General features: G+C 44.0%; 1 protein-coding gene across 1 annotated transcript; it reads left to right on the top strand.

Moving 5' to 3' along the window:
- Positions 1–1711: 1711 nt before the first annotated feature.
- Positions 1712–21933, top strand: AXDND1 (axonemal dynein light chain domain containing 1). The gene is given in 22 exon segments (XM_074907572.1): positions 1712–1751; positions 3325–3403; positions 4512–4577; positions 4650–4678; positions 4681–4745; positions 5464–5585; positions 6075–6194; positions 6630–6777; positions 7414–7527; positions 8111–8212; positions 8783–8951; positions 9807–9877; positions 10325–10559; positions 13248–13473; positions 14066–14159; positions 14845–15053; positions 15634–15730; positions 16557–16577; positions 17939–18070; positions 19264–19355; positions 20222–20373; positions 21764–21933. Coding segments are annotated over 22 exon segments (2553 nt in total).
- The last annotated feature ends 2658 nt before the right edge of the window (positions 21934–24591 follow it).

The raw sequence follows: 24591 nt of genomic DNA, 5'->3' as shown, positions 1-24591 counted from the left end.
TCTCCAAGAAGAGAGGATGTCCTTGGAAGTGCTGGAGAGGAGCATGGGGAAGGAGTTGATAACTCTTGGAACAGACCAGAGTTTCTAACCTCTCCCAATTTAATGCATATTAAATCGGAGCTACTGCCAAATGTATATAATCTTGGTGGTTTCTGCCTTTATTTTGGGACTGAAAAGGGTTTGTGTGCCAAGAACTTAATGTGATATTTTCCAGCTGTGCACCACATGCTTTAAAGTCAAGTCTTGTCTGTGTCCTTAAACTGTAGCTGCTATAGAACGGTGCCATTAATCTTCCCACCCTTTCTGGCAGGAATATCATGTACTGCCAAACAGATCTGTTAAAGGGGGGGAGTTTTCTTCTATCAGAAGTTTTTTAGCAAACTTGCATAGTTTCTTTCCAAGAAACCATTTACGTATGCAGCAAGACAAGAAACTACCTGGCAGGATGATTATACCTACACCCTCAGACATAGATGTGAAGGCATAGAAATGTTGTTAACCTCATTAGAAACCACAGTACACAAGGATACAACTGACAGCAAGGCCAAAACATTTTCATACCAAGAGCACTTCATAACGAACATATATTGACAAGGCTGGGAGGGGGGGAAGCTTTAGATAAGAATTCATGGAGATTAGGTAACTAATGGAAATATGATTTTTGCCCATTAGTAAGATATTTTTAAGGAGAAAACGTGGTAAGATTAATAATTGGAGACATACAGTTAAACATATAAAAGAAAGACTTGTTCTTTCTTGCAGTTTGTAGATGGAAAAACAAGCATCCCTATGGAGAATGTAGCAAAGCATTGGGGGCTTCTTCCTGACTGATGTACCTTGTATCAGGCCTAAGGGTTTTTTTCTGCAATAATAACTAAGCAGTTAACCCTGTGAAGCACAAATGTGGGTTTAATTCTGTTTCTAGATCCTTCATTACTGCAGATTTCCTTGGCTAAGCATTAAAATAAAATAAGCCTTCACCATGCCCACAGCTGGAATGTCAGTTTCTGGCCCGAAAGCAGATGGAAAGAAACTGAGGGGTGCCTGGCAGGGAGGCTCAATCAGCAAGGACGGCTGAGGTAGGACTGGGGACTAGAGAAGTTGTACAGCTGACTCGGCGTCCTTCCAGCTTCCCTTTAACAGCAGGATGCTTCTCTGCATGAAGTTTTACTTTTATTTAGGCAATTGCTGGTATTTTAGGGCACTCCTATGTTTGCAGAAAGCCAACGGCTAGCAAGCCACAAGAAAGGAAATGGCTTTATGTAAACAAGGAAAGTTTAGTTGTTCACAGCATCTCTTGGCAACCTGTGTACCTGACAGCTTGGCACAGCCCTGTGACCAGTGCTTTATCTCCCATAGGTGGAAGGTAACTGTTGTTTTAGGATTCACTGAAGAACTAACCACCACTAAAATGGGATTAGCTCCCTGTGTTTTAGACCATGCTTTGGGGTAAGGTGGTAAACATCTTGTCACGGTTTTTCTCAGCCCTGTATTCTATCATTGGTTTTGCTTCCTCTTTCACCAGCAGAATAAATGCTGTTTAAGTTGTCCTGACATGCTATTTTCCAGAGATCCCCAAGCTGAGGAGTAACTCAAGCATGCTTGACCCCATCAGGCCTGTTTCTTCCTCCCTGGAGCACAGTTTTGTTCCAGAAGAGGTTTTCTGAAGCCTGACCTGTGCCAGTAGTACTCTTTACAGCTTAGAGCACTTATGGTCCCTGAAAACCACCAAAACCGCAATGGGATTCAGGGTGAGTGTTTTCCTATCTCCTGTCTTTTCCTGTCCAGAATCATCTCTTCACTGGGGGCATGTGTTCATTCCCTGTGTGGCAGAAGGAAAGTTTGCTGGCCTCCTAAGATAAATTTATCTTACATTGCATTGCTTTTCTGACCATGCCATTTGATGCAGATCCAAAGTGCTGCCTTCCAGTCCCTGCAAAACCTGCTTGCATCCTGGTGCTGCTGCGAAGTCCTTGCAGAGGCTGTTTTGTCCATGCTGCTTTCTTTAGCCCCAAGACAGAAGTAACGACGCAGAGCTTGTTTAGACAGCCATCCTGACGTCTCCTGCTCCTGGGCACATTTCTCGCTAAGAAGTGACAGCCATATGTGCCTTGTCTGCAGGGCTGCCTGCAAACCCCTGCTCGGCTTTGGCATTATCCTAATTGTTGGAACAAGTTCAGACACCTGACAGACCACCCTGTCAGTCTGATAGGCACTAGAAGGTAAGCAGAAAAGGGAGAAGGAACCAGGGTGATGGAAAGACGTTAGAGCTGGAAATGCAGATCTTTTGCTATGATAGGTAGCTGTGCCATCTAATGCGGCTGGATGAATGGACCAGCTGTCCTGTCTGAGTTTGGGCTGGCGAGATTTGAGGGAAAGATATTCCAGGAATAATAAATATAAGAGTTGCTAAAATGAGCAATTCTTGGAACTGTCCTTCCACAGGATGCTCGCAGGGATGCTCTGTGATCCATGATTAAGAAAAGAAACTCTTCTGACTTAGGGAATAGCTTTAAACTTCTTTGTAAATAAGCGATGCTTAATGGTGCTAGAAAGTGAAAAATATTTTGCTCTTTATCAAACATTGGATATGTATGCGATAGGGTGTTGGCAGCAGACATGAAAAATGGTCTTTGGCTAGCAACAGTCAATGCGAGATTAATCTGCATGAAAAAGATAAACTCATCTCTCTTTTTTGGCCCAGGGGAGGGAGTCCTGGCCATAAGCCTGGCCTCAGGCTGAGCAGAACAAGCCCGTGTGGTTTAGACCGGCAGTAAGGGAACAGTGGACTACCTGCGGGGTGGGTTAGTAATCAAGCTCTTTTCCTCTCCTTCAGGGATGTCTCTTACCTGTGCGATGTTGCAACTGGCCAAGAAGCTAAGAAAGCAATGACTGGCAGAAGCTGTTTTCTGAGGGTCATCAGGACCAGAGGGAGCCGTTGTATAGCCCTACATGCTCCCCTGAGTGCTGCTGCTCAGGCGTTTTCCTGTGTGTATCACTAGCTGGGAGAAGGGACATCCTCATACACATGTCCTGGTGTTACCCTGATCATAAAACTCAGCAGCAGTCCTTGCGACTCCAGCCCTCTGGCTCCCCCACTGCAGTTCAGTGTTAGTTGTTTCAATTTGCTTTCAGATGTAGGTTGTTTCTGTCAGGCTCTGGATGCATGGAGTAGAAAAGGGAAAAGCACCATGAAAAGCCTCTACATGAGCTTCCCTCTCCTAGCTGCCAAACCTGTGTCCTCTGTGGGAAGGAATTGGGAGTTTGTGCACATCTTTTAGGCTGATGTTTCATGATCTCTCTCTTTCCATCCCTAACGAGCAGCCCTAGCAGATAGTCTGGTTCCCAAGGAGTTTCACATCTTGAAGAACCAGGGAGTTTTGCCCTTGAAGTACTTTGATCAGTGAGTGATTTCTGGTTCACAAGGGTTTGTCCTCAACTGTTCAGAGCAGGAGGATAAAGTGATGAGAGTCTGGGGACGCTGCACAAATACCTTGCTGTGGGGAAGAGTATAAAAGGGAGGTTGCACAAGTCCCATGCTAATGACCAGGCTATCGTTAACCCTGCAGAGCAAGGTGACCTTCCTTTTCTTTGTCCCTGCTGTGTTGGGGTGGCTAATAGAATTTCCTGTATACGAGTACTGCTTCTCAGGGGTGTTTTGGTAGTTGGACATGACCGTAGAAGTTGAAGTCTGGTTTGATCCCTTGAGGCAACTTCTGGAAGCTTTTTGCTTCTTTATTTTATTTTTTTTGTTTTTCTTTTAGAATTGCTTTCTGCCACAAAGAGCTACCCAGAGCCTGCCAAGCTTACTCTTGCTTTATGCTTGAATAGACCTGCTAGCATCTTGAATCTGACCACTTGGGGGTTGTGGGGTTTTTTTTGTTTGTGATTTTTTTTTTTTCTTCTCCCCGCCACCCGTCCAGTTTTTCAGGCTGTGAATTTTTAATTGAGTTTACTAAGCCTCACCCAATAAAGGCTACTGAGATTCCACTTGATCTCTCCAGAAAACTTAATAAATTGAAAAGTAGGTTCTATCTTATTGTTCAAGGACTAAAATTCTAAGATTAGGGGTGAAATCCTCACAGCTTCTTTGCCATCATGATGTAACAGAACATGATTTTATCATTTCAATGGTCTCCTGTGATCAGCCTCTGGGTGGGTGTGATGTGGGTATGTGGTGGTTTTCTGGCCCCACTAGTAACTTTTAAATCCATTGGTCACTTCTTTGCCAAGTACCATGAGAGGTCTTAATGGGAGAAGGTTCCTACAAGATTTCTGTTGTTAGTGGCAAGAAGAAGGAGCTCCAGCTGGGGGAACAGCTGCAGAAGGTCCAATTCTGTCATTAGGTTCTGGATGCTCTCACCGAAGAGCAGCCCTGTAGACCTGTCTGCCTCTCCAACTTTAATCAGCTTGTACATGGCACAGAGAGACTGCAGGAGAGTATGGGATCCCCTAGCTAGCACTGTAAGGATTGCTTTGTAATCATGTTCTAACATTGGTATTCATTTCAGAAAATACACAACATGCTTGAAGACTGTGAAAAAGAAACATGTTTCAATCCATGTAATTACTACCCTGCATGGAGTTGTTGGAAAAAACAGCCATTTCCTGCTTACAGAGTAATGATGTGTCACTTTCTGGTCTGTCAGAAATCCTTCTGGGAGGCTAGAGGTCATCCAGTGATGGAGAGCATGTTGGAAAAAGCTGGAGTAGACAAGCTAATCAGAGTAACAGGACCTTCACAGGTGGATAACTCACTAGTATAAGTGAGTAAATAACTTCTTGCACCCAGAAAAATAACATCTTGTTTTCCCTACTGTGCTTAAGGTGCCTGCTGGAAGCTAGTTTCTGCCCAAGTTGGCTGCCTGTAGGTCTTGTAATAACCAGGATTTTCTTCTCCTGAGCTTCTTTTCATCTTTGTCTGATCCACGAAGAATAAACATTTAACTTGCTGGTGTAGAAAGTTAGATTTCTGGCAAAAATGCCAGAAAGGAATGCATTCGGTATTATTACTATGGAAGAATGAAGGCAGTAGCTGTCTCAACTCTTCGTTGGGAGATAGGCTGCTGTGTTACAAAATGGGCCATTGGAAGCCTTCATACCCCTAAAAAGCAGATGTCAGAGAACATCTGTACCTTTCTTTGCCCTATTTTCTGTTATTCTTCCTTGGTGGTGGGGAAGGATTTTTGAAAAATACAGAGCATTGCCTCAGAAGGAACTCCAGCTGGAACTGGCAGAGAAACTCCCATGGATGAATAGTCAGGATAGTGCATAACATGTTTGAAAACAAACCTGTGAATGCATGCAGGATGGCTCTTTCCCTTCCCCTTTCTACCTTTACTAGTGTTTTGGCCTCAGAAGGAAACCTACAACAGAAGAAATGAGACCTGTGCTGATCTGTTGTTAAAGGAGTAGGCTGACCAGGCTCTGCAAGGCTGTGATTTTTCTCACCTGGTTTGCCAGCTGCACAACGCACTAAAGCTGATGAAGGCAGAGCAGAACATGTGCAACATCGTTTACCATGAGCTGATTCGGCAGGTCAGCGTGGACTGCATGGAGGGAGGACAGCTGCTTTCGAAGCTCAGGTCATCATTAGCCAACCCTTATTCCCCTCTTGATTCATGACAGCGCCCTCTCGGGAGTGGCATCAGCTATTGCAGATCGTTCCTAATGTCCTGGCCCAGCCAAGGCAGCCCGTAACTTGTGTGGGGTCTGATGCCAGGAGTGAAATAGGATTTCCTTGCCTAGTTTACAGCTGGGGCTAACCAGTCTTTGTTAGGAAACCTGGAGCTAGAAGTCTGTGGCACTGTCACCACACTTGACAGTGTGGGCACCTTATTGGTGTGACATTTCAGTGGCAGTTTTCACACGTAGAATATGGCCAGGGTTCCCATGTTCAGATTACCACTATTTGTAGCAATTAAATTGTTCCAGGGTTATTAAAATCCTCAGTCCAAACACTCAGAAGATTGCCTTCTAAGTACCTTCCTGTGCAGTGAAAGGAAGGGGTCTTCAGATGGTGTAAGAGATCTGTGCTTTCAGGTAAACACCCTTTTTTACTCATTTTACTGCACGCAGAGGTACATGAGTCTCTTGGAGCAGATTCCTGAACAGATGAAGACCGTCTGCAAACAAATGATGGCATAGCAGTTGCAACTCCTCTATTTTAAAGAAACTGTTGGACAGCTGGCCAGGTCTGAATCCTCCCTGATCCTAAGAAATTATCTCTATGCCCTAGGTTTAGTCCATTGATTTTTTTCGATTTTCTAATCTTCCTCCCGTAGGAGCAGGGAGACAGTGTTATGATTTGAAGCAGAGCTACAGGGATGACACCTGAGACTCCTCACACTTTCACTGCACCCTCTTGGTGCCAAATAATGTCAAAGTCACCTCCTTTCCTTAGCACGGTGGAGGTTCATTGGTGGGAGACTGCAGAAAAGGGTTGTTGGTGCAACGTGCATTCATAGGAAGAGGAGGTCTTCAGGATGCCTTTCACACCTACAGTGAGATGATTGTGTTGGAGGAAGAGAGCCCCGTGTGATAGCGTAGGGCCTACCAGTCTGTATTTGCCAGAGTAGAGACTTTTGGGTTGGGTTAAGTTGCATTAAGACTGTTCTCTGCTGTTTCAGCGAGCTGTACAAGGTACGAGAACATGACCACAAGGTGACCAAAGAAGCAGAAAAAGTTCAAGAGGAGCTAGCTGCAGACATGCAGGAGGCTAAGGCAAATGCAAAGTTATTTTCAAAGCTGAGCTTGGGAGATTTCTGCAGCATGCTGGTATTGTTGTCTCAGGGTTGTTGGGAAGGAGAGGTGAGGACTGGTTTCATTCTGGGGAAAGAGCTTGGCTGTTTATGACAAATGCTGTTAATTTGCTATAAATCTTAAACTCCTCAAAGAGATAGAAAGCTGTTCAAAGCATTCTAGTTTTAAGTCATGAAAGTTGCATTTGTTGCTCAGGTGCTGGTATTCCCTTTCCTTCACCCCACATTCACAGCCAGTGAGTTCCTCATAGTCTAGCAGAGCCCACAGCTCTGAACTTCCGAGGGGCCTGTGGATGTCTTCAAGATACTTAAGAAATCAGGGATTTAGGTGGTTGGTATCAGAGTTGTGGTGAGCAAGTAGGCACGCAGATTCACTTACAGGAACCTTGTGTCATGAGGGAAACGGATAGTCTAGTCCCAGCAGAGATCTGTATTCATCCTGATTGGAAACTCACAATGGGAGCATCAACAGAAAGATGTAGGGGATCGCGGAAAAGGACCTGTGAATTTGCAGGCTGTGTGGGAGGTGACTGAAGAAGGAAGGAGGAAGAGAAAATGTCTAAGAAAAGCTTTAGGAATTCGGAAAAAGATGGTAAATGTGAATGAGAAACACAGATGAACATATTTCATTGTCTTTCACTCTTCCAAAAAGCTAGAAGGATCAGCAGTTTTACGAGTTGCAGGAAGACGACTGGAAGAGCAAGTTCTGCTGCTAGCCCAAGAGAGAGATGCTTGCAGCTCAGCTGTGTATGACCTGGATCTGAAGGTAGGTGCAGGAGATCTCTCATACATTGCAAGGTATAAGCCATTAGAGCTAGCAGTCTTGTTCCAAGGGCAGATTTCATCCCAAAGAACAATTTTTTTCAATACGATTGGGTAGTAACACATCTCCTACCTGCCCTAACCTCATTTTCTGAGGTCTGTTGTATTTCACATGTGTGGTTTTTAAACAGAAACTGCTTAATTCACACAGCATTTTTGGTACGGATCTCCAGGTTCCGTGCAGGGAAGAACTTCTGTGAAATTAATATTTCCATTCAGAGATCAGTTTGACTAATAAGTTTCCTATTCCTCACAACTTAGAATATCATAGCCAGATTTCTTACACTTCCTCACAAAATATCATTCTTGGTTAATTCTGTGCTTTCTTGTTTTTGTGTTGTCCTCTTTTATGATCTCCTACTTCATGCCGTTCAAGTCTGGGGCTGTCTTGGAGGCTAGAGATTTAACTGTAAGGAAAGTAGACCCAATCACTTGATCTTCATTTCATTTATGGTAGAGCTCCCATGTTACTGTCAGATGCCTCTCCTCTCAGAAGAAAACAAGGCAGATAATAACGTTTCTTTCAGATAATAGACAGAGACCAGCTGACATTGGTTTGTAGGCTCCATGTCAGTGAAAAGACACTGAACAACGTTCTCAAGCATTTCATAGTCCTCTTGGCCTCAAAGGTAGGGACCTGCCTGTGATAGGTACCTGTAGAAATTGTGTGTATGTGTGATTTATGTAGCTCTACAGGTCTCAGTAAAGCATTAGTTACTTTGGCTTTCTTGGTCCAAATCATGGTCTAGTTTCAAACGAGCATTAAAATTTGAATGAGTTCAGTCTCTGTCTGCTTTTCTCTCTTTATTCCATGTCCCCTTTTCTCTACTTCAAACTTTTCTTTTTTCCTCTGTTTGCCCTTTTTTTTGTGGCTTTCTTCCCTCACCCCATTCCTTCTCTACAAAACCAAAACTAGTCGTAATTAGTGTAATTTTGGCCTCATAGATATGGGGCTGTACAGTCTCTTGGTAGCATACAAGCAAACGAGGAGTCAAGCTCTCAGTTCTAGCATGCCTGGGGAGGGTGAGCCACCCTATTTCTTTCTCAGAGGGTTTGTGAGGACTGTGCTGTGGAATTACAGACATTTCCCAGATCTCTGATATGTACATATCTCAAAATAGCTAGGGCAAAGGGACAATTCCTCCAACTCACATTAAAATAATCATGACAACAGTCTCTTTTCCCACTGTCTTGCCCAGTGCTTGCAAGACACAGGAGACCTGGCTGATCTGCAGGAAGAGACTGAGCAGTTCAGGGAGAGATTGAGTCGCATTGGAGCTGAAATAGAGTGTTCTAAGGAGTCCATCCAGGGAAAACTGCAAATTGTCTGCAGCAGCCTCAACAAGCAGCTTCAATACTTCCACAGCAGTGGCTTGTGAGTGGCCCAGAGGGACCAGGGGTAGCAGTCAGCTCCCTCAACCTTTGCCTTGTGACAGTAGATCTCACTGGCCCAGTGCAAAGTGTGCACTGACTCCCAGGTGTAGTGAGATTTGGTATGGTCTGATATTTGCACGTCCCTCACTGCTCTACTTTTCTGCTTGACACATTTATTTTGATCATAAGGTCCCTAACGGTAACTCCAGTGGGTTTGTGGTTGAATTCAGTGGAGCAAGGATTGTACCCTCCTGCTGCAAACCAGAGTGTCCTTTGTGCAGCTGTCATTGCTGTAACAGAATTCTTCTATTTAGTTTGGTTCATTTTAACTAGAATGCACAGGCATTAGTGCTTCAATAGAGCATTCAGTTCTCTCATGCACAGATGTGAGACTCTGAGACACATGAGGCTTCAAACCCAGTTGTCTTCTGCGTTAAGGTCATATTTTGCAGGCTTTTTGTTAGTTCATTGTGATATTTTAAATAAAACAAAGCATAAATGCAAGTACAAAATGCAGAAATATACACAGCATGTGCATTAACAAAAGACATCACTTTATAGATTTCAATCACAGAGTTAATAATATCTGCATTTTCAATATATGCTTGAATTTGATTTTCATCTTTGCTGGAAGTAACATATTTTCTTAACTGACACCCAATGTTTGTGTTATGTTGAGTGAGAGAATAAAAATCCCTGGCTGAGTAGGGCCTGGTGGGTTTTACTTCTCTTTCAACTTACAATTTGTATCACAAACTTGGTACGCGTAGAGTATATATCTCGACTCTTGGTTTTACCATGGATACTAAAGGAGTTTTTTCTCTCAGCTCTCATCCCTTCTTTTCCTCTGCTCTGGCTCCTCTCCAATGAATGAAAAGCTACCGGATGAAATCCTTCAAGATACCAAGAACGTGATAAATGTAAGATTTGGGGGCATTGGTCATATTATGGAGTGGTATCTGCTCAGCAAATTCCCATGAGTTAACTGAGCTAGCATCTCTGCCCATCACAAATGTGAAAGAAAGCATATCAGCTCAAATCTTCCGTGCTGAAGCTTAAGCTGAGAGTCTATACGTGAGAAATTATAACTGACAAATATCATGGTTTGGTCAGTGCATCAGACTTAGTGGTGCATCTGAGCACTGTCTACCTGACAGCTCTGGTGACTGATAAATGATATTAACCCATAGAAGCACTCAGAATTGTCACCAATAAGGTTCCAGTTCATTGTGCTATCCACTCACTGCAACATCTTTATGCTCATGGATTCCTCACACTTCTTTTACCTGATTCCCATCACCTTTCTGTTGCAGCCAAGGGGTGATCCAACTTTTGGGGGCACGGCAAGCTTGCTACTTTCCTTTCAGATGCTAAAAGAAGACCTACAGCAGTACAGCGGGGAAGTGCACCTAAGATGGATGGAAAGTCTGAGAAGCAGTGCCAGCCTGCAGGAGCACTGGATGGAGTTGGGATAAACAGTGCTCAGTCAACACCGGGACTCTGCTGGAGCGTTGCCTCCACAGCACACTGCCCTGGCAGAAATCAACCAAAGGGCACATGAACTCTACCAGCAATACAATACAAGAATAAGTGGGAATAGCGGTAAGGAATGACCAGTTCTGTAGTTCAGTCTTTCCTTGGGGATGTCAGGAAAGTAGCAGGTAATAAGGGACCAGTTGGTCCCATCTGTTCCGGCCTTTTCCAAAGTTAAAATCTGACCCCCAGATATGTGCTGGGAATCAAGAGCATTCAAGGGATAAACTCCCAAGAAACTTGACTCGCAGTCACATCTAAAAAGAATATCCAAAATTTTAAATGTGATACAGTGCAAAGAACATGCAATGCGGATATGACACGGGGAAGTCATGTGTTATGTTCGGAGAGAGTGTGGGCGGTTTATGATTATGTGGATAACTTACGGAAAAGAAAATAAATGTAAAATGAAAGAATGGATGTTTAAAATGTGAAGTAAAACATCACTTTGAAGATCATTAACCAGATAACACTGTCTCAGAGGGTAATACTTTTTTTATTACCCTATCTCTAACACAAAGTTATCTTAATCTAGATGTTGAATTATCCCGATAAAAAAGTATGTAAATACATGTTTTCTTTGTTGATATAAAGTTATCATGTACTGTGTAAGATAACAAACAATTGTTGGGTAATTTGCAACTAACCTTCTCAACCTTTGCCTCTGCAAGACCTTGACTCGTTTCTGATTTCAGAATTGTTTAATCTCTGATGCTTTTTTAATCATATTATTTCTTTTTAGCGGAGTAAAACTAAACTGAACATGTGCTGTCATGTTAGCTAAGCTGCTTCTCATACTGTCTTCTTATTCTTTCACTCAGGGTTATCCTGTGCTTTTCCCTACATTACCTTACCCCACATGTTTCATATATATTTCCTACTAAAGGAGCTGGGATAGAATGATAGGTCTGTCCATCTGAAGACACAGCTAAAGGAAATAAATATTCCCAGTAGTTCTCATTAAAAAGAGAGATAAAAAAAGGAGGAACGGGGCCATAATTGGCTAGACACCAGCATGACAAAAAGTTAACAGCAGATTATCAGAAGCTTTGATAGTTAGTTGTGATCTGAACAAAGGGCTAGGCAGAACAGCGCAGACATATGATCCAAAATTGCTTCAGCCCGTAAACTCCAGAAAAAGGGATTCTAGCTTATTTTAACAAAGGCTGTGGGAACTGGACTACAGAAAAAAGTATTCTCTTGATCTATAAAAGGCATTCAAAAGGTATTTTGAATGGCTTGGATTCATTTTTGCATTATAATGTAATGACCTTTTAGTGGAAAAGAAAAGGTATCCCTTCTCTTTACATTAGACCTTCGGTAAGAAACAATGAAAACAAAAGACATTATCAAGAATAGGTAAGGGACAATAGTGAGAACGTGGTAATTGTGTCCTGTAAGGCAATGGCACTCAGTTACCTGAAGTATTTATTATCTTCTAAGATCTGATTACCTGGTCTCAAGGAGCATGTGCCAGAAATACAAAGGGTTTGATATTTGATGACAAGGAATAAAGATGGAGAGAGAACAATGAGATATGAGATAGTTTTAGACAGGAGATACAAGAAAGGACTTATATGAAATTTATAAGGTTTGGCTTAAGGTCTTTGCTTTAATTCAGTCTCCCTTGATCACTTCTTAAAGCCTTCACAGCATACTTTCTTTGTGAGGATAAGAAGGTTTTGACTCTGAAATTGGCACTTGGGACTAGAGTGACTTTTCCAGTTAGGTCTTCTCTTTTGCTGAAGATATAAACTTGATTAAGTTTGTAAGATAAATGCAATGACACAGCCCACCTTCCCAAAGCAAGCCTCTATTTAATAAGGATCCAGAATACTGTGTAAGGTCTAGTATAGCCAAATGACATGTAAGTGATCATAACTCAGATTCTCCCTCATCCCATGCCCCTCTGCAATCTACCTCTTTTCTTCTTTGCTCTTAAGATGATGCTGCATGGCAGGAAAACTTTAATAATATCATTCCTACTACTTGTTTTTGGACTCCTGGTCATGAAAAATTCATGCCTGCTAGTGGGCTTCCACAGTGGGGCTCTGAAAGGCTCCACTCTGCAGAGGGTAACCTCTTCCTTCACTTTCTTACCAGTCTGGACATCCCAACACTGCTTCACTGCACTTCTAGTCCAGAGGAGAAGCTAACCAGTTCTACCGCACAGCTGTACAGTGGGAAAATGGAGCCATGCATCAACATCATTCAAATATTTCAAAAAATTGTCACCACCTCCACGTGCTTAACATGCCATCTTTGTTATAAGATATCATGGAGGCCAGGACATCACCAGGATTTAAAAGCTTAAACATTGGCTATCAAGAGCAAGCATTGTTACATTTCAAACATATTCCCCAACATAAAGATAAAATCCATCAGCATGTGCCAGATGAGTGAATGAACAAGTCATTTACTATCTTGTCCAGGTGTTTTTGCACATCTGTGCATACTGTATCACCTGCATCTGTGGAGAATCGAGTTGTAACCGCAAAGCTGTTTTTAAGGGTTACATTAAGCCTTTTTGCACAAGGCAGCCAAATCTGCCAAGACAAGAAGGAAAGTCAGGGCTTCAAATCAAGCCCATTTTCTTTCAGGTTGCTTTCAATTTAGTGCTCACTAAACAGCTCATTCCTAGTCCTAAATGTAGCCAGTTACCACATTGGCTGTTTATCCCTCTTGGCATCCCTCTTTGAATTGTTTTTGTCGGCTGAAAGAATTGTAATTAAAGATTCATGTTTTCTTCCCCTGCAGGCACAGCTAGGTTTTTGACAGCCTTGGTGAGAAGTATGAAAGATTGGTTATTCAAGGTGCAAAAGCCAAAGCGAGGTTCTGGCATGAACAAAGCTGAGCTGTAGGCATTTTATCACAAGATTCCTGGGTGGCTGGCCCAGGTGGATGCAGTGATGAGCTGTATAGGCTCCAGACAGTTGCATGAAGCTGCGAGTGATAAGAAACCACATTTCCCATAAGGACAGATGTGTTAATTGTGTCTAAGCTGACCTTGTACGTTAAACTACACTTGTAAGGAAAGAGAAATGTTCTTTTATGCTGACCCTGGTGCAAGAAACTGGCAGTGGGATAAATGTGATCAGCATGAAGTGTTAAAATGATTGGTGACTGCCTTTCATTTGATTTGATTTGGCAATATCTGTGGAAACAGTTGTTGGCTTCAGTATCACTCCTGGAACATCACTGTCTCCCTCAGAACTGCCACCTGCTTGGGAAATCTTGACATTTGAAGAAAAACCAAAATATGTGATTCATTTACAGTCAGCTCTGTGGGGGCATATTTCTCCTTGTGGTGCTCTACTGTCTTTGGTAAATGTCATCAGGAAATAAATTATTTGCAGAGCACGTGCATAACATATATGTAAGAGATTACCTGCAAATGCCAAGTTTGCCCACAACTATATCATTAACAAAAATGCCTGTCATGTTTCCAGCATATGGTGTACTAAAATATGTTATTTTTCTTGAGCTGGGAAGCAAAAGGTGTCTTTCAGACAGGAGATCCTCAGGTCTGGTGCACTAGAGGTCACTTTGTTTCTGGATTTGGTTTTTTTTTTCAGGGTGGAACCTGGAGAATTTTTTAAGATGATTCAGTGGTGGGTTCTGTCCATGAACAATGAGATTGAGAAGAACATCACACATCTTAACGAAAAAGTAAGTGCAAGACTGAAACTGCTAGGGATAAGAGCACTGTATCTAGTATTCACCCTTCTCCTTTCATTTCTATCTGGCCAGAGCACAGCTGTGAGGAATGCTTGTTTCTGTTTTGACACCTTCTTTCCTGTTTGAGTTGAGTTGTGGTTTTTGTCTTCCAGCCAAAGGAGCCAAGAACTCCTCTAAAAATAGCTGTAAGGTCTCCTATACAGCACATGAACACAATTTTATTGTTGCATCTTTAGGAAGTGTTTCCTCTGGAATAACATTGATATTTCCTGTTCAGAGAGCTGTTTGCTCTCCTCGCTCGCTGTGGTTTGACTTCTTTCTCCAAGGACTGTAGACTAGAGGCTCTCACTAGATTTTTTTTTTTTTTTTTTTTTAATGTTCTCTAAGTGTGGTGTGTGATTTTTGCTTTGTTGCTGTTTCTGGAAAAGAGAAAGTGCCACATGGCTGATAAGCAGCATATGATCCTAAACAATAACTGGGGAAAGGATAGATCCATGATGGTAAAAGAAGTGTTTGTAATGGGAATGAATATGGGAGAAAAATGATAAAAATAAATGGTCAGTTTGCAAATTGAATTAGGTAGGACATTGACGTATGTGAAATAGACTGGCTTCAGGCTACTTGGCAAGACCAGTCATTTATTACTGGTTTAGATTTGCTCCAATGTTTTGTGCAGGTGACTGAACTGCACAGAAACCTGACCCTGTGGCTGGTGAATTTGCTGAGACACATGACTGCAGACCACTTGTCCCGGGAGTGTCCCCAGTGGCAAGAGTCAGACACCAAGATGAATGAGGAGCTCAGACTTCTCAGGGCTCATAAGCTGCACCATGAAGCTGAAGAGCTGGTTGCAGGGATGGGCAGACTCTCGGGTTCTATAGTCAAGTATCAGCACAGGTTTTCAATTTCATCTAAGGAGGTTTTCTCAAGAAAAAAATGTGTAGTGTGCTGAGAGATTGATCATGGCAACAGATCCCATCAATTTGGTTGTCCCTGGATCTTTTTCCAGGTCCTAAATGAACCTTACTGGAATATGTAGGGAGCCTAATAAGATAGGAACACCTAAAGAGAATGGCAGTGCTTGCTTTATACCTAGTACTGCTATAAAATGCTTGCATCTGATTGCATGGGCTCTGCCCACACCTTTGCGGATGACCACCAGAGGATATAAGAGAAGTACAGGCAGTGAGTCTGCAGTCCAGGACACCTGGAGCAAAGTCTGCACCTGATTTGGGATCTGTGCTCACACGTCCGCTGTGGGCTAGTGCAGTGCTGGCATGGACACACTGTCCGGGAGGTCACTGTGGGAGTGGGGCAGGCAAGGATTGCTCTTCTGGAGACTTCTCTTCTGCAGAGGTCTGCAGATAGCTCCTGTGCCTTGCTGACAGCAGCAGGATCCTGGCTGAAGGGAATGAAATATTTGAGGGCACTCCTGCAGGGCTGATGACATTCTGCATCTTTGCAGCTGTTGCCATGAGATTGTCAATGCCGTTGTTCAAAAGAAATGGTCTGAGATGGATTCAGAAGCTGATTTTGAGCTGGAGGAGCTGAATAAGATCAAGGTAAAAGGTGCGTGTGTTTCCAGCTGCTAGGTCTGGGGTAGATGAGACTGCATTTGCTTTGCAAAAGGTGGAGAAAAATATATGTGAAGGTTTCAAGAAGGAGGAAGACTCCCACTACTCTAATGGATTACCCTGGTCCCCCAAGTTTCCTACTGACTCTGCAGTCCTGGAAAGCAAATAAACCTGGGTCAGGCTATGTTTTAATATTTTCCTTACCCCGTTTCTGGGTACATATATAAGGTCTCTCTTGTGAGATTTATTCCATATGAATGGCAGTAGATTCACCTCTGGTTCAAGCTTGCCAGAGCCATGTACATCCAGACTTGAGCAGTGCTTAGGACTTCCTGGAGGTACTTGACGCGATGTACCTCTATACAGATGCAGTTGAAAGTTTTTGTAGTCAAATGACCTACCTACCACCTTTTTATTCTACACTTGGAGGTAAAGCTCTTAACTGCTACCGGTGTAATTGCCAGTTTAGGTGAGCTTTGCCTGTGCTTTAGGAATGTGAGAGGTAGACACTTCTGAAGCCTAAAGCTTTCCTGAGCACAGGGCAAATGGCGTTACCTCAGGAAATGTAAGAAGCTTCTCTGCAGGGATTAAAAATACTTGTGCTTTTGTTCTGTGTTACCTTAGTGAGTGAAAACTTAACCCCTGGGATTTACACTCATTTCTCCCCACATGGGCTGGGGCAGCAGCTGTGACAGCTGTTCTGCACTGGCCTGAGGAGAAGCTTGTTGAAGGAATTAGGTGGTGGGAGTGATTAGCTGGTGACAGGTGCCACGTCTGAGAGCTTGGAGAAATGTATCTTCCTTTTCCTTTGTAGGGTGAGGATGGAAGGGTCCAGGTAGGTCCCTGGAACAGATAAAGACAGAAGGGTGGAATTACTTAACTGACTGAATTAATATAATAACAGCTATTTTTTTCTGCTCAGTAATCCCTAAATGATCATTTTCTGTTATGTCTTTCCAGACCAAGTGCTGTAATTGGAATCAGGCATGTAGCCTTCTCCTTTCAGAGATCAAAGGCACTCCAGTCTCCTTTCTGGATTTTGAAGAACTGAGAAACCTATTTGGATCAGAGGTATATATAGACTGCATTTGCTGTTCTAGGTTGAACCAGTTTGAATGAAGGTCTGCTTCAAAACTTTTCCTTAATGAAGTTCAGTTTAAGGGGGGGTTTCACATGGAGACCTACACGCATTCAAAGCAGCAGCTAAGAAATATGAGGTGTTATGATGAACTGGTTAAAAAATCACAGTGCTTCTTGTGAGGGCAGTTCTAAGGCAAAACCAGAGCATCAGTGGAGCTAGGAGATTTTACCCCACTGGTAGATCAGTTCCCCATGGTGCATGATAGCTTTTGTTTCACCTATTGGGGTGGACTTTGGCTGGAATCCTGGTGGTTGCCTTGCACAGGAGACCAGGCTGAACTACTAGTTTAATTCCTTATGTGGTTAAATGGATGTCTGAGACTGCCTGTGATAATTAGATGTGTTTTATAGACGGTTGGCCTGTCATTGGTCTACTTTCATACAAAAAAGGTTAAATTTAGATGATGAGGAAATGGATTTAGATATATTGTCTTGAACAATTTATTTACATCAGTTCTGAACTCAACCCCCAAGCAAAGTGACGTTATTCATGACTAGTGCTGTAGCTGGTGTGCTGCCTTGCTTTTTCTCCCTGCCATGGCCTATACAAAGCCGGTATGCCACAGTGAGTCCTGCTTATGTAAAGTTCAGTAATTAGCATATTCATTTGTGATTTGAAATGTATTCATATTCAGGACTCTCCTTGCTGGCTGAAGTCCAAGGCTAAATATGTGCAAGAAAAAGTCAGAGACCAGTTAGTTTTGCCTAGGTTATTTGGATGGACAAAGGGACCGTGCTACTCACCTGATCCTTACGGTGCCTTACAGGAATTGCATTGAAGCTTAAGGACACTACCATTTCTTCAACTCAGGAAGAACTTGAAGCTGAAGATGCTAACAGCAGTAGAAAACCCATAACAGTGGAAGAAACATTAGAAGTAAAGGAGGAATTTTCTATTATAGAAATATATATTATATAGTAGCTGCAATATGCTACTTTGCAGCAGGGCCTTTTTAATTATTGCTTGGTGTATGCAATGTGAAACATGGCCTTACAGCTGTCTTGAATGCCACTAGGCTAGAGGTATCTCCTATTTCTTGTTATTTTCTCTCTCAGCAGCAGCCAGGTGCTGGTATGAATTATCTGACTGAGGACAACGAAGCCACTGCAGACATTATCAGATACATAGGACATGACTCCAACATCCACCTAAAATCTCTGAAGTCAGACATTGCATTAGTTACAGGGGTAGGAGTCTCGCCACACCAATGGTTTTAGCCTGTTGGCAGAGATTTGGAGCTGAGTTTTAGCTGTCTAGTCAGACTCTGTTATGATACCCCCTTTAACACTTGTATCAGACCTGCTGGGGCAGTGCAAGGTGCTGGTGTTCTCTCCAGTTCCTCTGTTCTTGCAATTTTAAATAAACATTAACACAGTTACCACAGCTGTGATTTGTCCTCCTGACCCGTGCATTAGTGCCATGGCCCCAGGACTTCCGTGGGACCAGTAACGGGTGATATGTGGAGTCTGAACCAGGACTATCTACAGAAACCACGATGGTGAAAATGGTTTGGTGCAGAGCAAGTGGGAGGAGTTGAAGTGGGTTCAGAGATTAAGGGTGATTCCACAACAGCAGGGAATCAAGAAGTTCAGATTGTTTCGGCCTCCTAGGTCCTTGTTTTCTCCATTTGCCTTTGAGATCATACTCTGGTAAAGTTGCTCCTCAGAAGTCACAGGGTCTGCCTTTTACAGCCGTTCCCTGGCCAGTCAGCCATCCAGAGTGGAGCCTAGAAGTACAGGAATTGTGGATCTTTAGCAAATGGTCACTGGATGGTCCCACTCCTTACGTGTGCTGCATTGCTGAGTATGCCTTGCCCTCCATGCTTTAGAGGTGGGCAGCTGGTGCACGGTGACAGTGGAAGATGCTGGAGCATTTCTTTATGGGCTTTGATTTATTCTGCAGAAACAAATCCCTGGAAATCACAGTTACCTTCTAAAGGTTAGAGTAGGAGCCTTTCAACAGTTACAGAAAAACCCTGGTGGTCTTCTTCAGATGATTAAAAGCTGGTTTATGCCTGTTGGACCCTGGAGGAGCTGCCTCTTTCTGTTCTCTGAATATTGTTTTGTTGTTTGTTTCACTCCTGGTCAGGCTACAGCCATTTCCAAACTCTGTAACCCAGTGAATACACCGTCAACCCAAGACTATGAGCCAGTGAGACTTCCCTGTCTGAGTCAGAGAAGCATTTTAATCTGTTTTTACTGCCAAGATCAGTTCAGTGCCTGAAGGAGCCTCTGGTTTTCCATGTTTTGCTGATACAGAGCTCTTGTCTGCTGTGACTGTGCACTGAGACACTGACACCAAACTAGGCACATGCTGCAGATGAAATGAAGCATTATTGGTTTCACGTTCACTTATAGAAAGTTTTGCTCTTCCCAAACAGAGGGAGATGACTGCCACCAAGTCGTCGACTCCCTTTTCTCAGAAAGAGTTTGAAGCCCTGGCAGTGTTGGAACATCTGCAAGTGCAGCTCTTGTGAGTACTGGTCCTGTACTGGAGGCATGAGCGGGGCAGCATTTCATCCCATGGAAGTGCCTGTTCTGCTCTCTGATAAGGTTTTGCTTCATCCAATATCCATTGGCTTAATTTTGCCTTCCTTCCACTGTGACTGTCTCAGGCCACTGACAGTGATTTATGTTAGCAGAAGACATGGCCCATGTCAGCTTTCCTTCATCTGTGTGCAGACTTTCCATTTTGTGTACTCACGAGATACATTGCAGAGGTGTACTCATGATGGTTTTCTGCAAGACTTCTTAATACTCCAGGTCCTGTTAGCACTCACAGGTGTTATGTGATCACAGCTGAGCACTTCCAGTGCCTGCTAGTGCCTGGGAGCTTGGGAAGTACAGCCATGAATTGTTGTACCTATGTGGGGGGAACGCAATAAAGGGACACCCAAGTGTCTCTGTGCAGAACCACATTAAGGTTTGTGTTTGGTAACAACTTCTTCCATGCTTAAACATCCTTGGGCACTCTGAATTACATTCCCTCATACTTCTTGCTTTGTCTGTGAGCTTGCATTATCCAGGGTAAGCCCATCTCAGCATTGCTAATAGAATTGACTGTGCTCAGTATCTGTCCTTGCAGAGTGAAGATCAGCAAAGACTATTTGCTAGAAAACTCTTGAGTTTTAAAATTAATTCTATTTGCAGGGTTTACATAGATGTGCCATGACATCTCTTACAGATCTTTTAACAGTGCCCTTCTCTGAAACCATAAATGTGTTTTACAGAGTCAGTAAGTCCCACTGAACCCTTCAGTTTTCTAAATCTTTCTTTCAGGTATCCTGCCAGCAGCTGCTTAGATTTCAAGTTTCAGCCTTATCTTTGCTTCTGTTTCAGAGAAATGGAGATCCATGCTCAGAATGCAGAGAAGAGATCTGAAGGTCTTGAAGAGAAGCTGGAAGAAGCTCTGCAAAGAATCAAAGAGCTAGAGAGTGAGCTGGAAAAAGAGGGGAAAGTCACCCCAGAAGCAACTCACAAAGAAGGTCAAGGTCAGGAGAATCAATATTCTGAACCCCCTCCTAGACTCAGAGAAGGAAGCGGTCTTTGAGGACACCTCATTCATCTCCCATTTAGTGCAGGACCTTCTCCTCTTGGGCACATCCCAGGGTTTTGTCTAGACTCTTTGTCAGATGCCAAGCAAGGAGGCTTTTACTATGACTTTGGATCAGGACAGAAAGAACCGCTGAATGTTTTGAAAGAAAGTAATTTTGTTTGATTTGGACATATGACACAGGGCCTCTATCTAGGTGATCACTGTAACTGGCTTCATCTTCCTTGTAAGTGAGTGTTCTCTGTTACCGTCAAGATCTGTTTAGGATCAATTATTTTGGGGTAGAAGAGAAATAACGTTCCAGGTCCCTTCACTCTCAGAGGCCACAGACCTTTTGTGTTTATAACACAGGACACTTCTGTCTCCAGGAGTTATTTGAACACTGCTGACTTACTGATCTTGCCCATATGGTGTGGCAGGGAGTTTCTTAGGTCACATGTTTGTTGTGCGTGGAAGGATTTCTGTGCGTCCTTTTTCAGCCGATTCCACACAGATATAATATATGGCGAAGGAGGAAGAATGGGAATTAAAACTTCTTCCCTTAGTCCTTCAGTGTATCCAGTCTCTCTGACATCAAAGCAGGAGGAGATGCTAATTTTTTGTTAAGGATGTGATACCTTGAGCACATTTTAACTCTGTAGTATTTTTAATGGCTTTGGTTTGTTGTTTTTTCTTTCAGAAAACTCTTTCCAAGAAAGTGTCTCAGAAGTCAAAGCCTGCTCAAGTCCCAAAACTTCTAGCTCTGGCCAGTCCAAGGGATCCAGAAAAACCAAACATTAAAGGACAGCAACGCCCAAGTAGTTTCTTAGTGCCTATTCATAGTTGCATTTCACCCCTGATCCACTGCCGTTACTCCTTACCTACTACCCCAACATTTCTTTGCTATCTCAGCATTTATGCTGTTCTAGCTGGCTCTACCACTTCCACATCTGTCTTGCTTGTCCTCTGTCTCCTCCCACAGCTCTAATATCTTTACAGTTTGTCTTCCCTGTGTAATACCTCGAATTTTGCCTACCCACATCTCTCCTGCCTGTGCACCCTCCTCCCCTCCCCTCATGCTTGCCTCCTGTTTGTGTGCATCAGTCTCTTGCTGCTCTGTCTCATTCTGCCTCATCCCTGTTGGATCATGCAATTAAGTTGTTTGTAACTCTTTCCTCTCCTGTGAAGGATATTTTTTCATGCCAGAGTGGCCTGGTTATGTATCTGATAATGGGTACTTCCTTCATACTCTGGACTTCAGATGATCCAGTTACCAGTTACTGATCAGGACGATATTGTACAGAATTGGGACATATTTTTGTGTGTCTTTGAATCTTCTTCTTTTGAAGGTTTTGTCCCTCTTTCAGAAAGCATGAAGCAGCCTGGAGCTGTGCGTGATCCTGAAGACCTTTCTCAAATTGCTGCCACAGGAGAACTGCCTGCAGCCAAGGTCGCAAAATCAGACTTCAGACGATGCCAGTTCACTGGGATGGCATTTAAATGCTCCATCTCCCTGTGATTTCTGTGTTTGGCATCTGAGCCCCCTGTCTCCCCATCTGCAGCACCCCTACAGCCTCAACAAGCCAAACTGCCCAGTGAGGTGGCCACTTGGGACTCCTGCCTCTGTTGGGTCCCTGACCCGGGGTAGTCTGTATAGTTATAGAGCTCTGCAAGGCCCAGGCTCTGCAGAGCTGACTGGGTTCAACTTGGAAGAGCAGGCAATGAAACTGTCAGGAATCACATCAGTTCAGAAAACCCCTGCCAACTCCCTCAGAGTAAATTATATTTTGGAAACATCATATATTACTAATCCTGAAGTACATTTTAAAATTATGTTTTCCTTCTGCAAGGTTTTTGAATGTAGTATCTCCTTAAGGTAAATTTACAAGTTTCTGCTAGCTCTTTATATGTAAAAGAGAGAAGATCCTGCTGGAGCAAAAGGTGTGTTCTTTGGAACTGAGAAGGCTCTTAGCTATAATTTGCCTTTTCTCTAACTGCAGAAAAGTTACACGTTTGAAAAAGCTGTGCCTGACTTCTGCAGATATGAGTGCAATTAGGGTAACGTGCGTGCACTGACTTCATGCCGTGTGTCTTTTGACAGTCATTTCTCAGGCTAAGTGTTGTTCCTTGAGACATTATCTGTAGAGGTGTTGGTCTTTGATCTGCCAAGGAATCTTGGTCTTCATGGATCATTTTACAGAGATTCAGAAATGCATCCAGAGAAGTGTTCAGAGAAAGGTCATCTGCAGCTCACTCTGTGTAGTATTACGCCCTTTTGCCCTAGGCTGGGTAACAGGGGCATACTCCAGCAGCATGAGAAATAACCAGAACCAGCCTTAGAGAAGTAACTACACAGCTCATGTTCACCAGTGGAAGATTACTGAGCTGTTCCACTTCCCAGAGCTAGTTTTCCATGAGTGGATCACTTCTGAGATCTATTGCAGCCACAGAAGCAGAAGCCACAGCTGTCCCGATGCCCTTTCCTGAGAGGGCTGCAGTGGCAGAATGATTTAGATGTGAGTTTACACCTGGAGATCTGATGCTTATGTGATCACTGAGAAGTTCCCAAGTGGGTTTTTCCCACTTCCCAGCCACTTGTAAGGGGGCTGGTTCGCTGAGTGTCTGCTGTAAAAATGCCGGCAAATACTTGTAGAGCGAGTACTAGGGGAGGACTGAGTGCTGAGAAGGGGCCTCCAGGGAGCTGAAGGGGCTGGTTAAATACAGAATATGTGGTACTTAGTAGAAGTGGGGTCCTCATGCTGCATAGCACTATCAAGCCAGTACGTGCAGGCCATCCTCGTGACACTGCTGCATTTAACAGAAGTATTACCGATGATTATGTGCCAGTGTGTGGGAGCATTACCAGAAGGCAAAGAAGGACTGAATAAAATGAGTGAAAATGGAAGAGTGAGCGACCCCTGCTAGGCGCACCCATGATGGCCAGCTACTGTGTGGGCAAGTAAGAGAAGGGCCACAAAATGCCCTCTACCTTGGCCTCTACGGGCCACCAGCAGCAGATCACTGGGCCTGGGGAGGGCTGTGCAGGGGAGGTCTGCTTCGAAGCAGGGGGAGATGCTGCGTATCAACTAAAAGGGCAGAAGCAGGCACCAGGATTAGAGAAACTGGGTGCAGTGTTATTTCCTCTGAGAGTGCTCTGTATCTTTCCCAAGGGAAAGGATTGCAGTGTCTGTAGGTCCTTGGGCATTTCACATAGCTTTTGGCAGGAAAGATATGTAGGAGTTCTGAGGATTATAGGAGTTTTGAGGGCTTTATCTGTTCCTTCCCCGTGTGCAGAGGCAGCTGCATCAGGCAAAAGTATGACTGTTCTCAAGGCTCTCAGCTGACTCCTCCCCAGCAGTGCTGGATTCCCCCTTGTCTGCTCAGGGGGTGTTGGTTAAACGGATCACCTCTAAGATTTTAAGATGGCCACAAGCTCAGACCTGGTCCTGCCTCACCCCCCAGCGGAAGCGAGCAGCAGCACAGCCTGCCTTTCCTCTGCAGAGCTGATATGCCTTGCAGGGAAGTGCCGAGCCTTAAAGGCTGCCATTTCCTCCTCTTCCTTTTCCTCCTGTTTTAGAACTAGGACTAAACACCTCGGTTGCGTGTGTGTGTCTCTGTGTGTGTGTGTGTGCACGCATGGGTGGTGACTGAAATCCCTCATCTGGGACTACACCATGGGACCCAGCTAGTTCCCTCCTTGCAGAACCACCCACCAACCTGCCTGCATGCTCAGCCCCATCCCATTCCCCCACCGACTGTCGGGCTCCCACCCCACCTGCCCTGCTCTTCAGTTTGGGGGGCAAAGGGCATTTAAGTAGTTAAGGGCAAGTCTGTCCTTCCTGCCAAGGTGATGTGGCAAGAGAGGTCAGAGCCCAGGGGCCAGGCCCTAGGGTGTCAAGGTGCCTCTGGGCCTGTGAAGGTGAAGGGACGACATCCCTCTTCCCTCAACCCCCTGCTCACACATGTCCCAGCCCTGCTCCTTGTGCTCCGTATTTTTCCCTTTCCAAAACAAGCAAGAGGCTTCTTCCATGTACAGTCCACTTTATATTACAGGCCTGGGCTGCCTTCCCTCCTGCTGCCAGACCAGGACCTGCAGGTAGGCTGCCAACAGGCCAGCTTCCTTGCTCCTCTCTGAGCAGGACTGAGCAGAGCCAGTGTGGCAACCATTTCTGGGGCA

This window comes from Athene noctua, chromosome 5, assembly GCF_965140245.1.
Source record: "Athene noctua chromosome 5, bAthNoc1.hap1.1, whole genome shotgun sequence".
Classification (NCBI taxonomy): Eukaryota; Metazoa; Chordata; class Aves; order Strigiformes; family Strigidae; genus Athene; species Athene noctua.
Note: the sequence above shows the minus strand (reverse complement) of the source record. Positions and strands in the feature narration are given on the sequence as shown.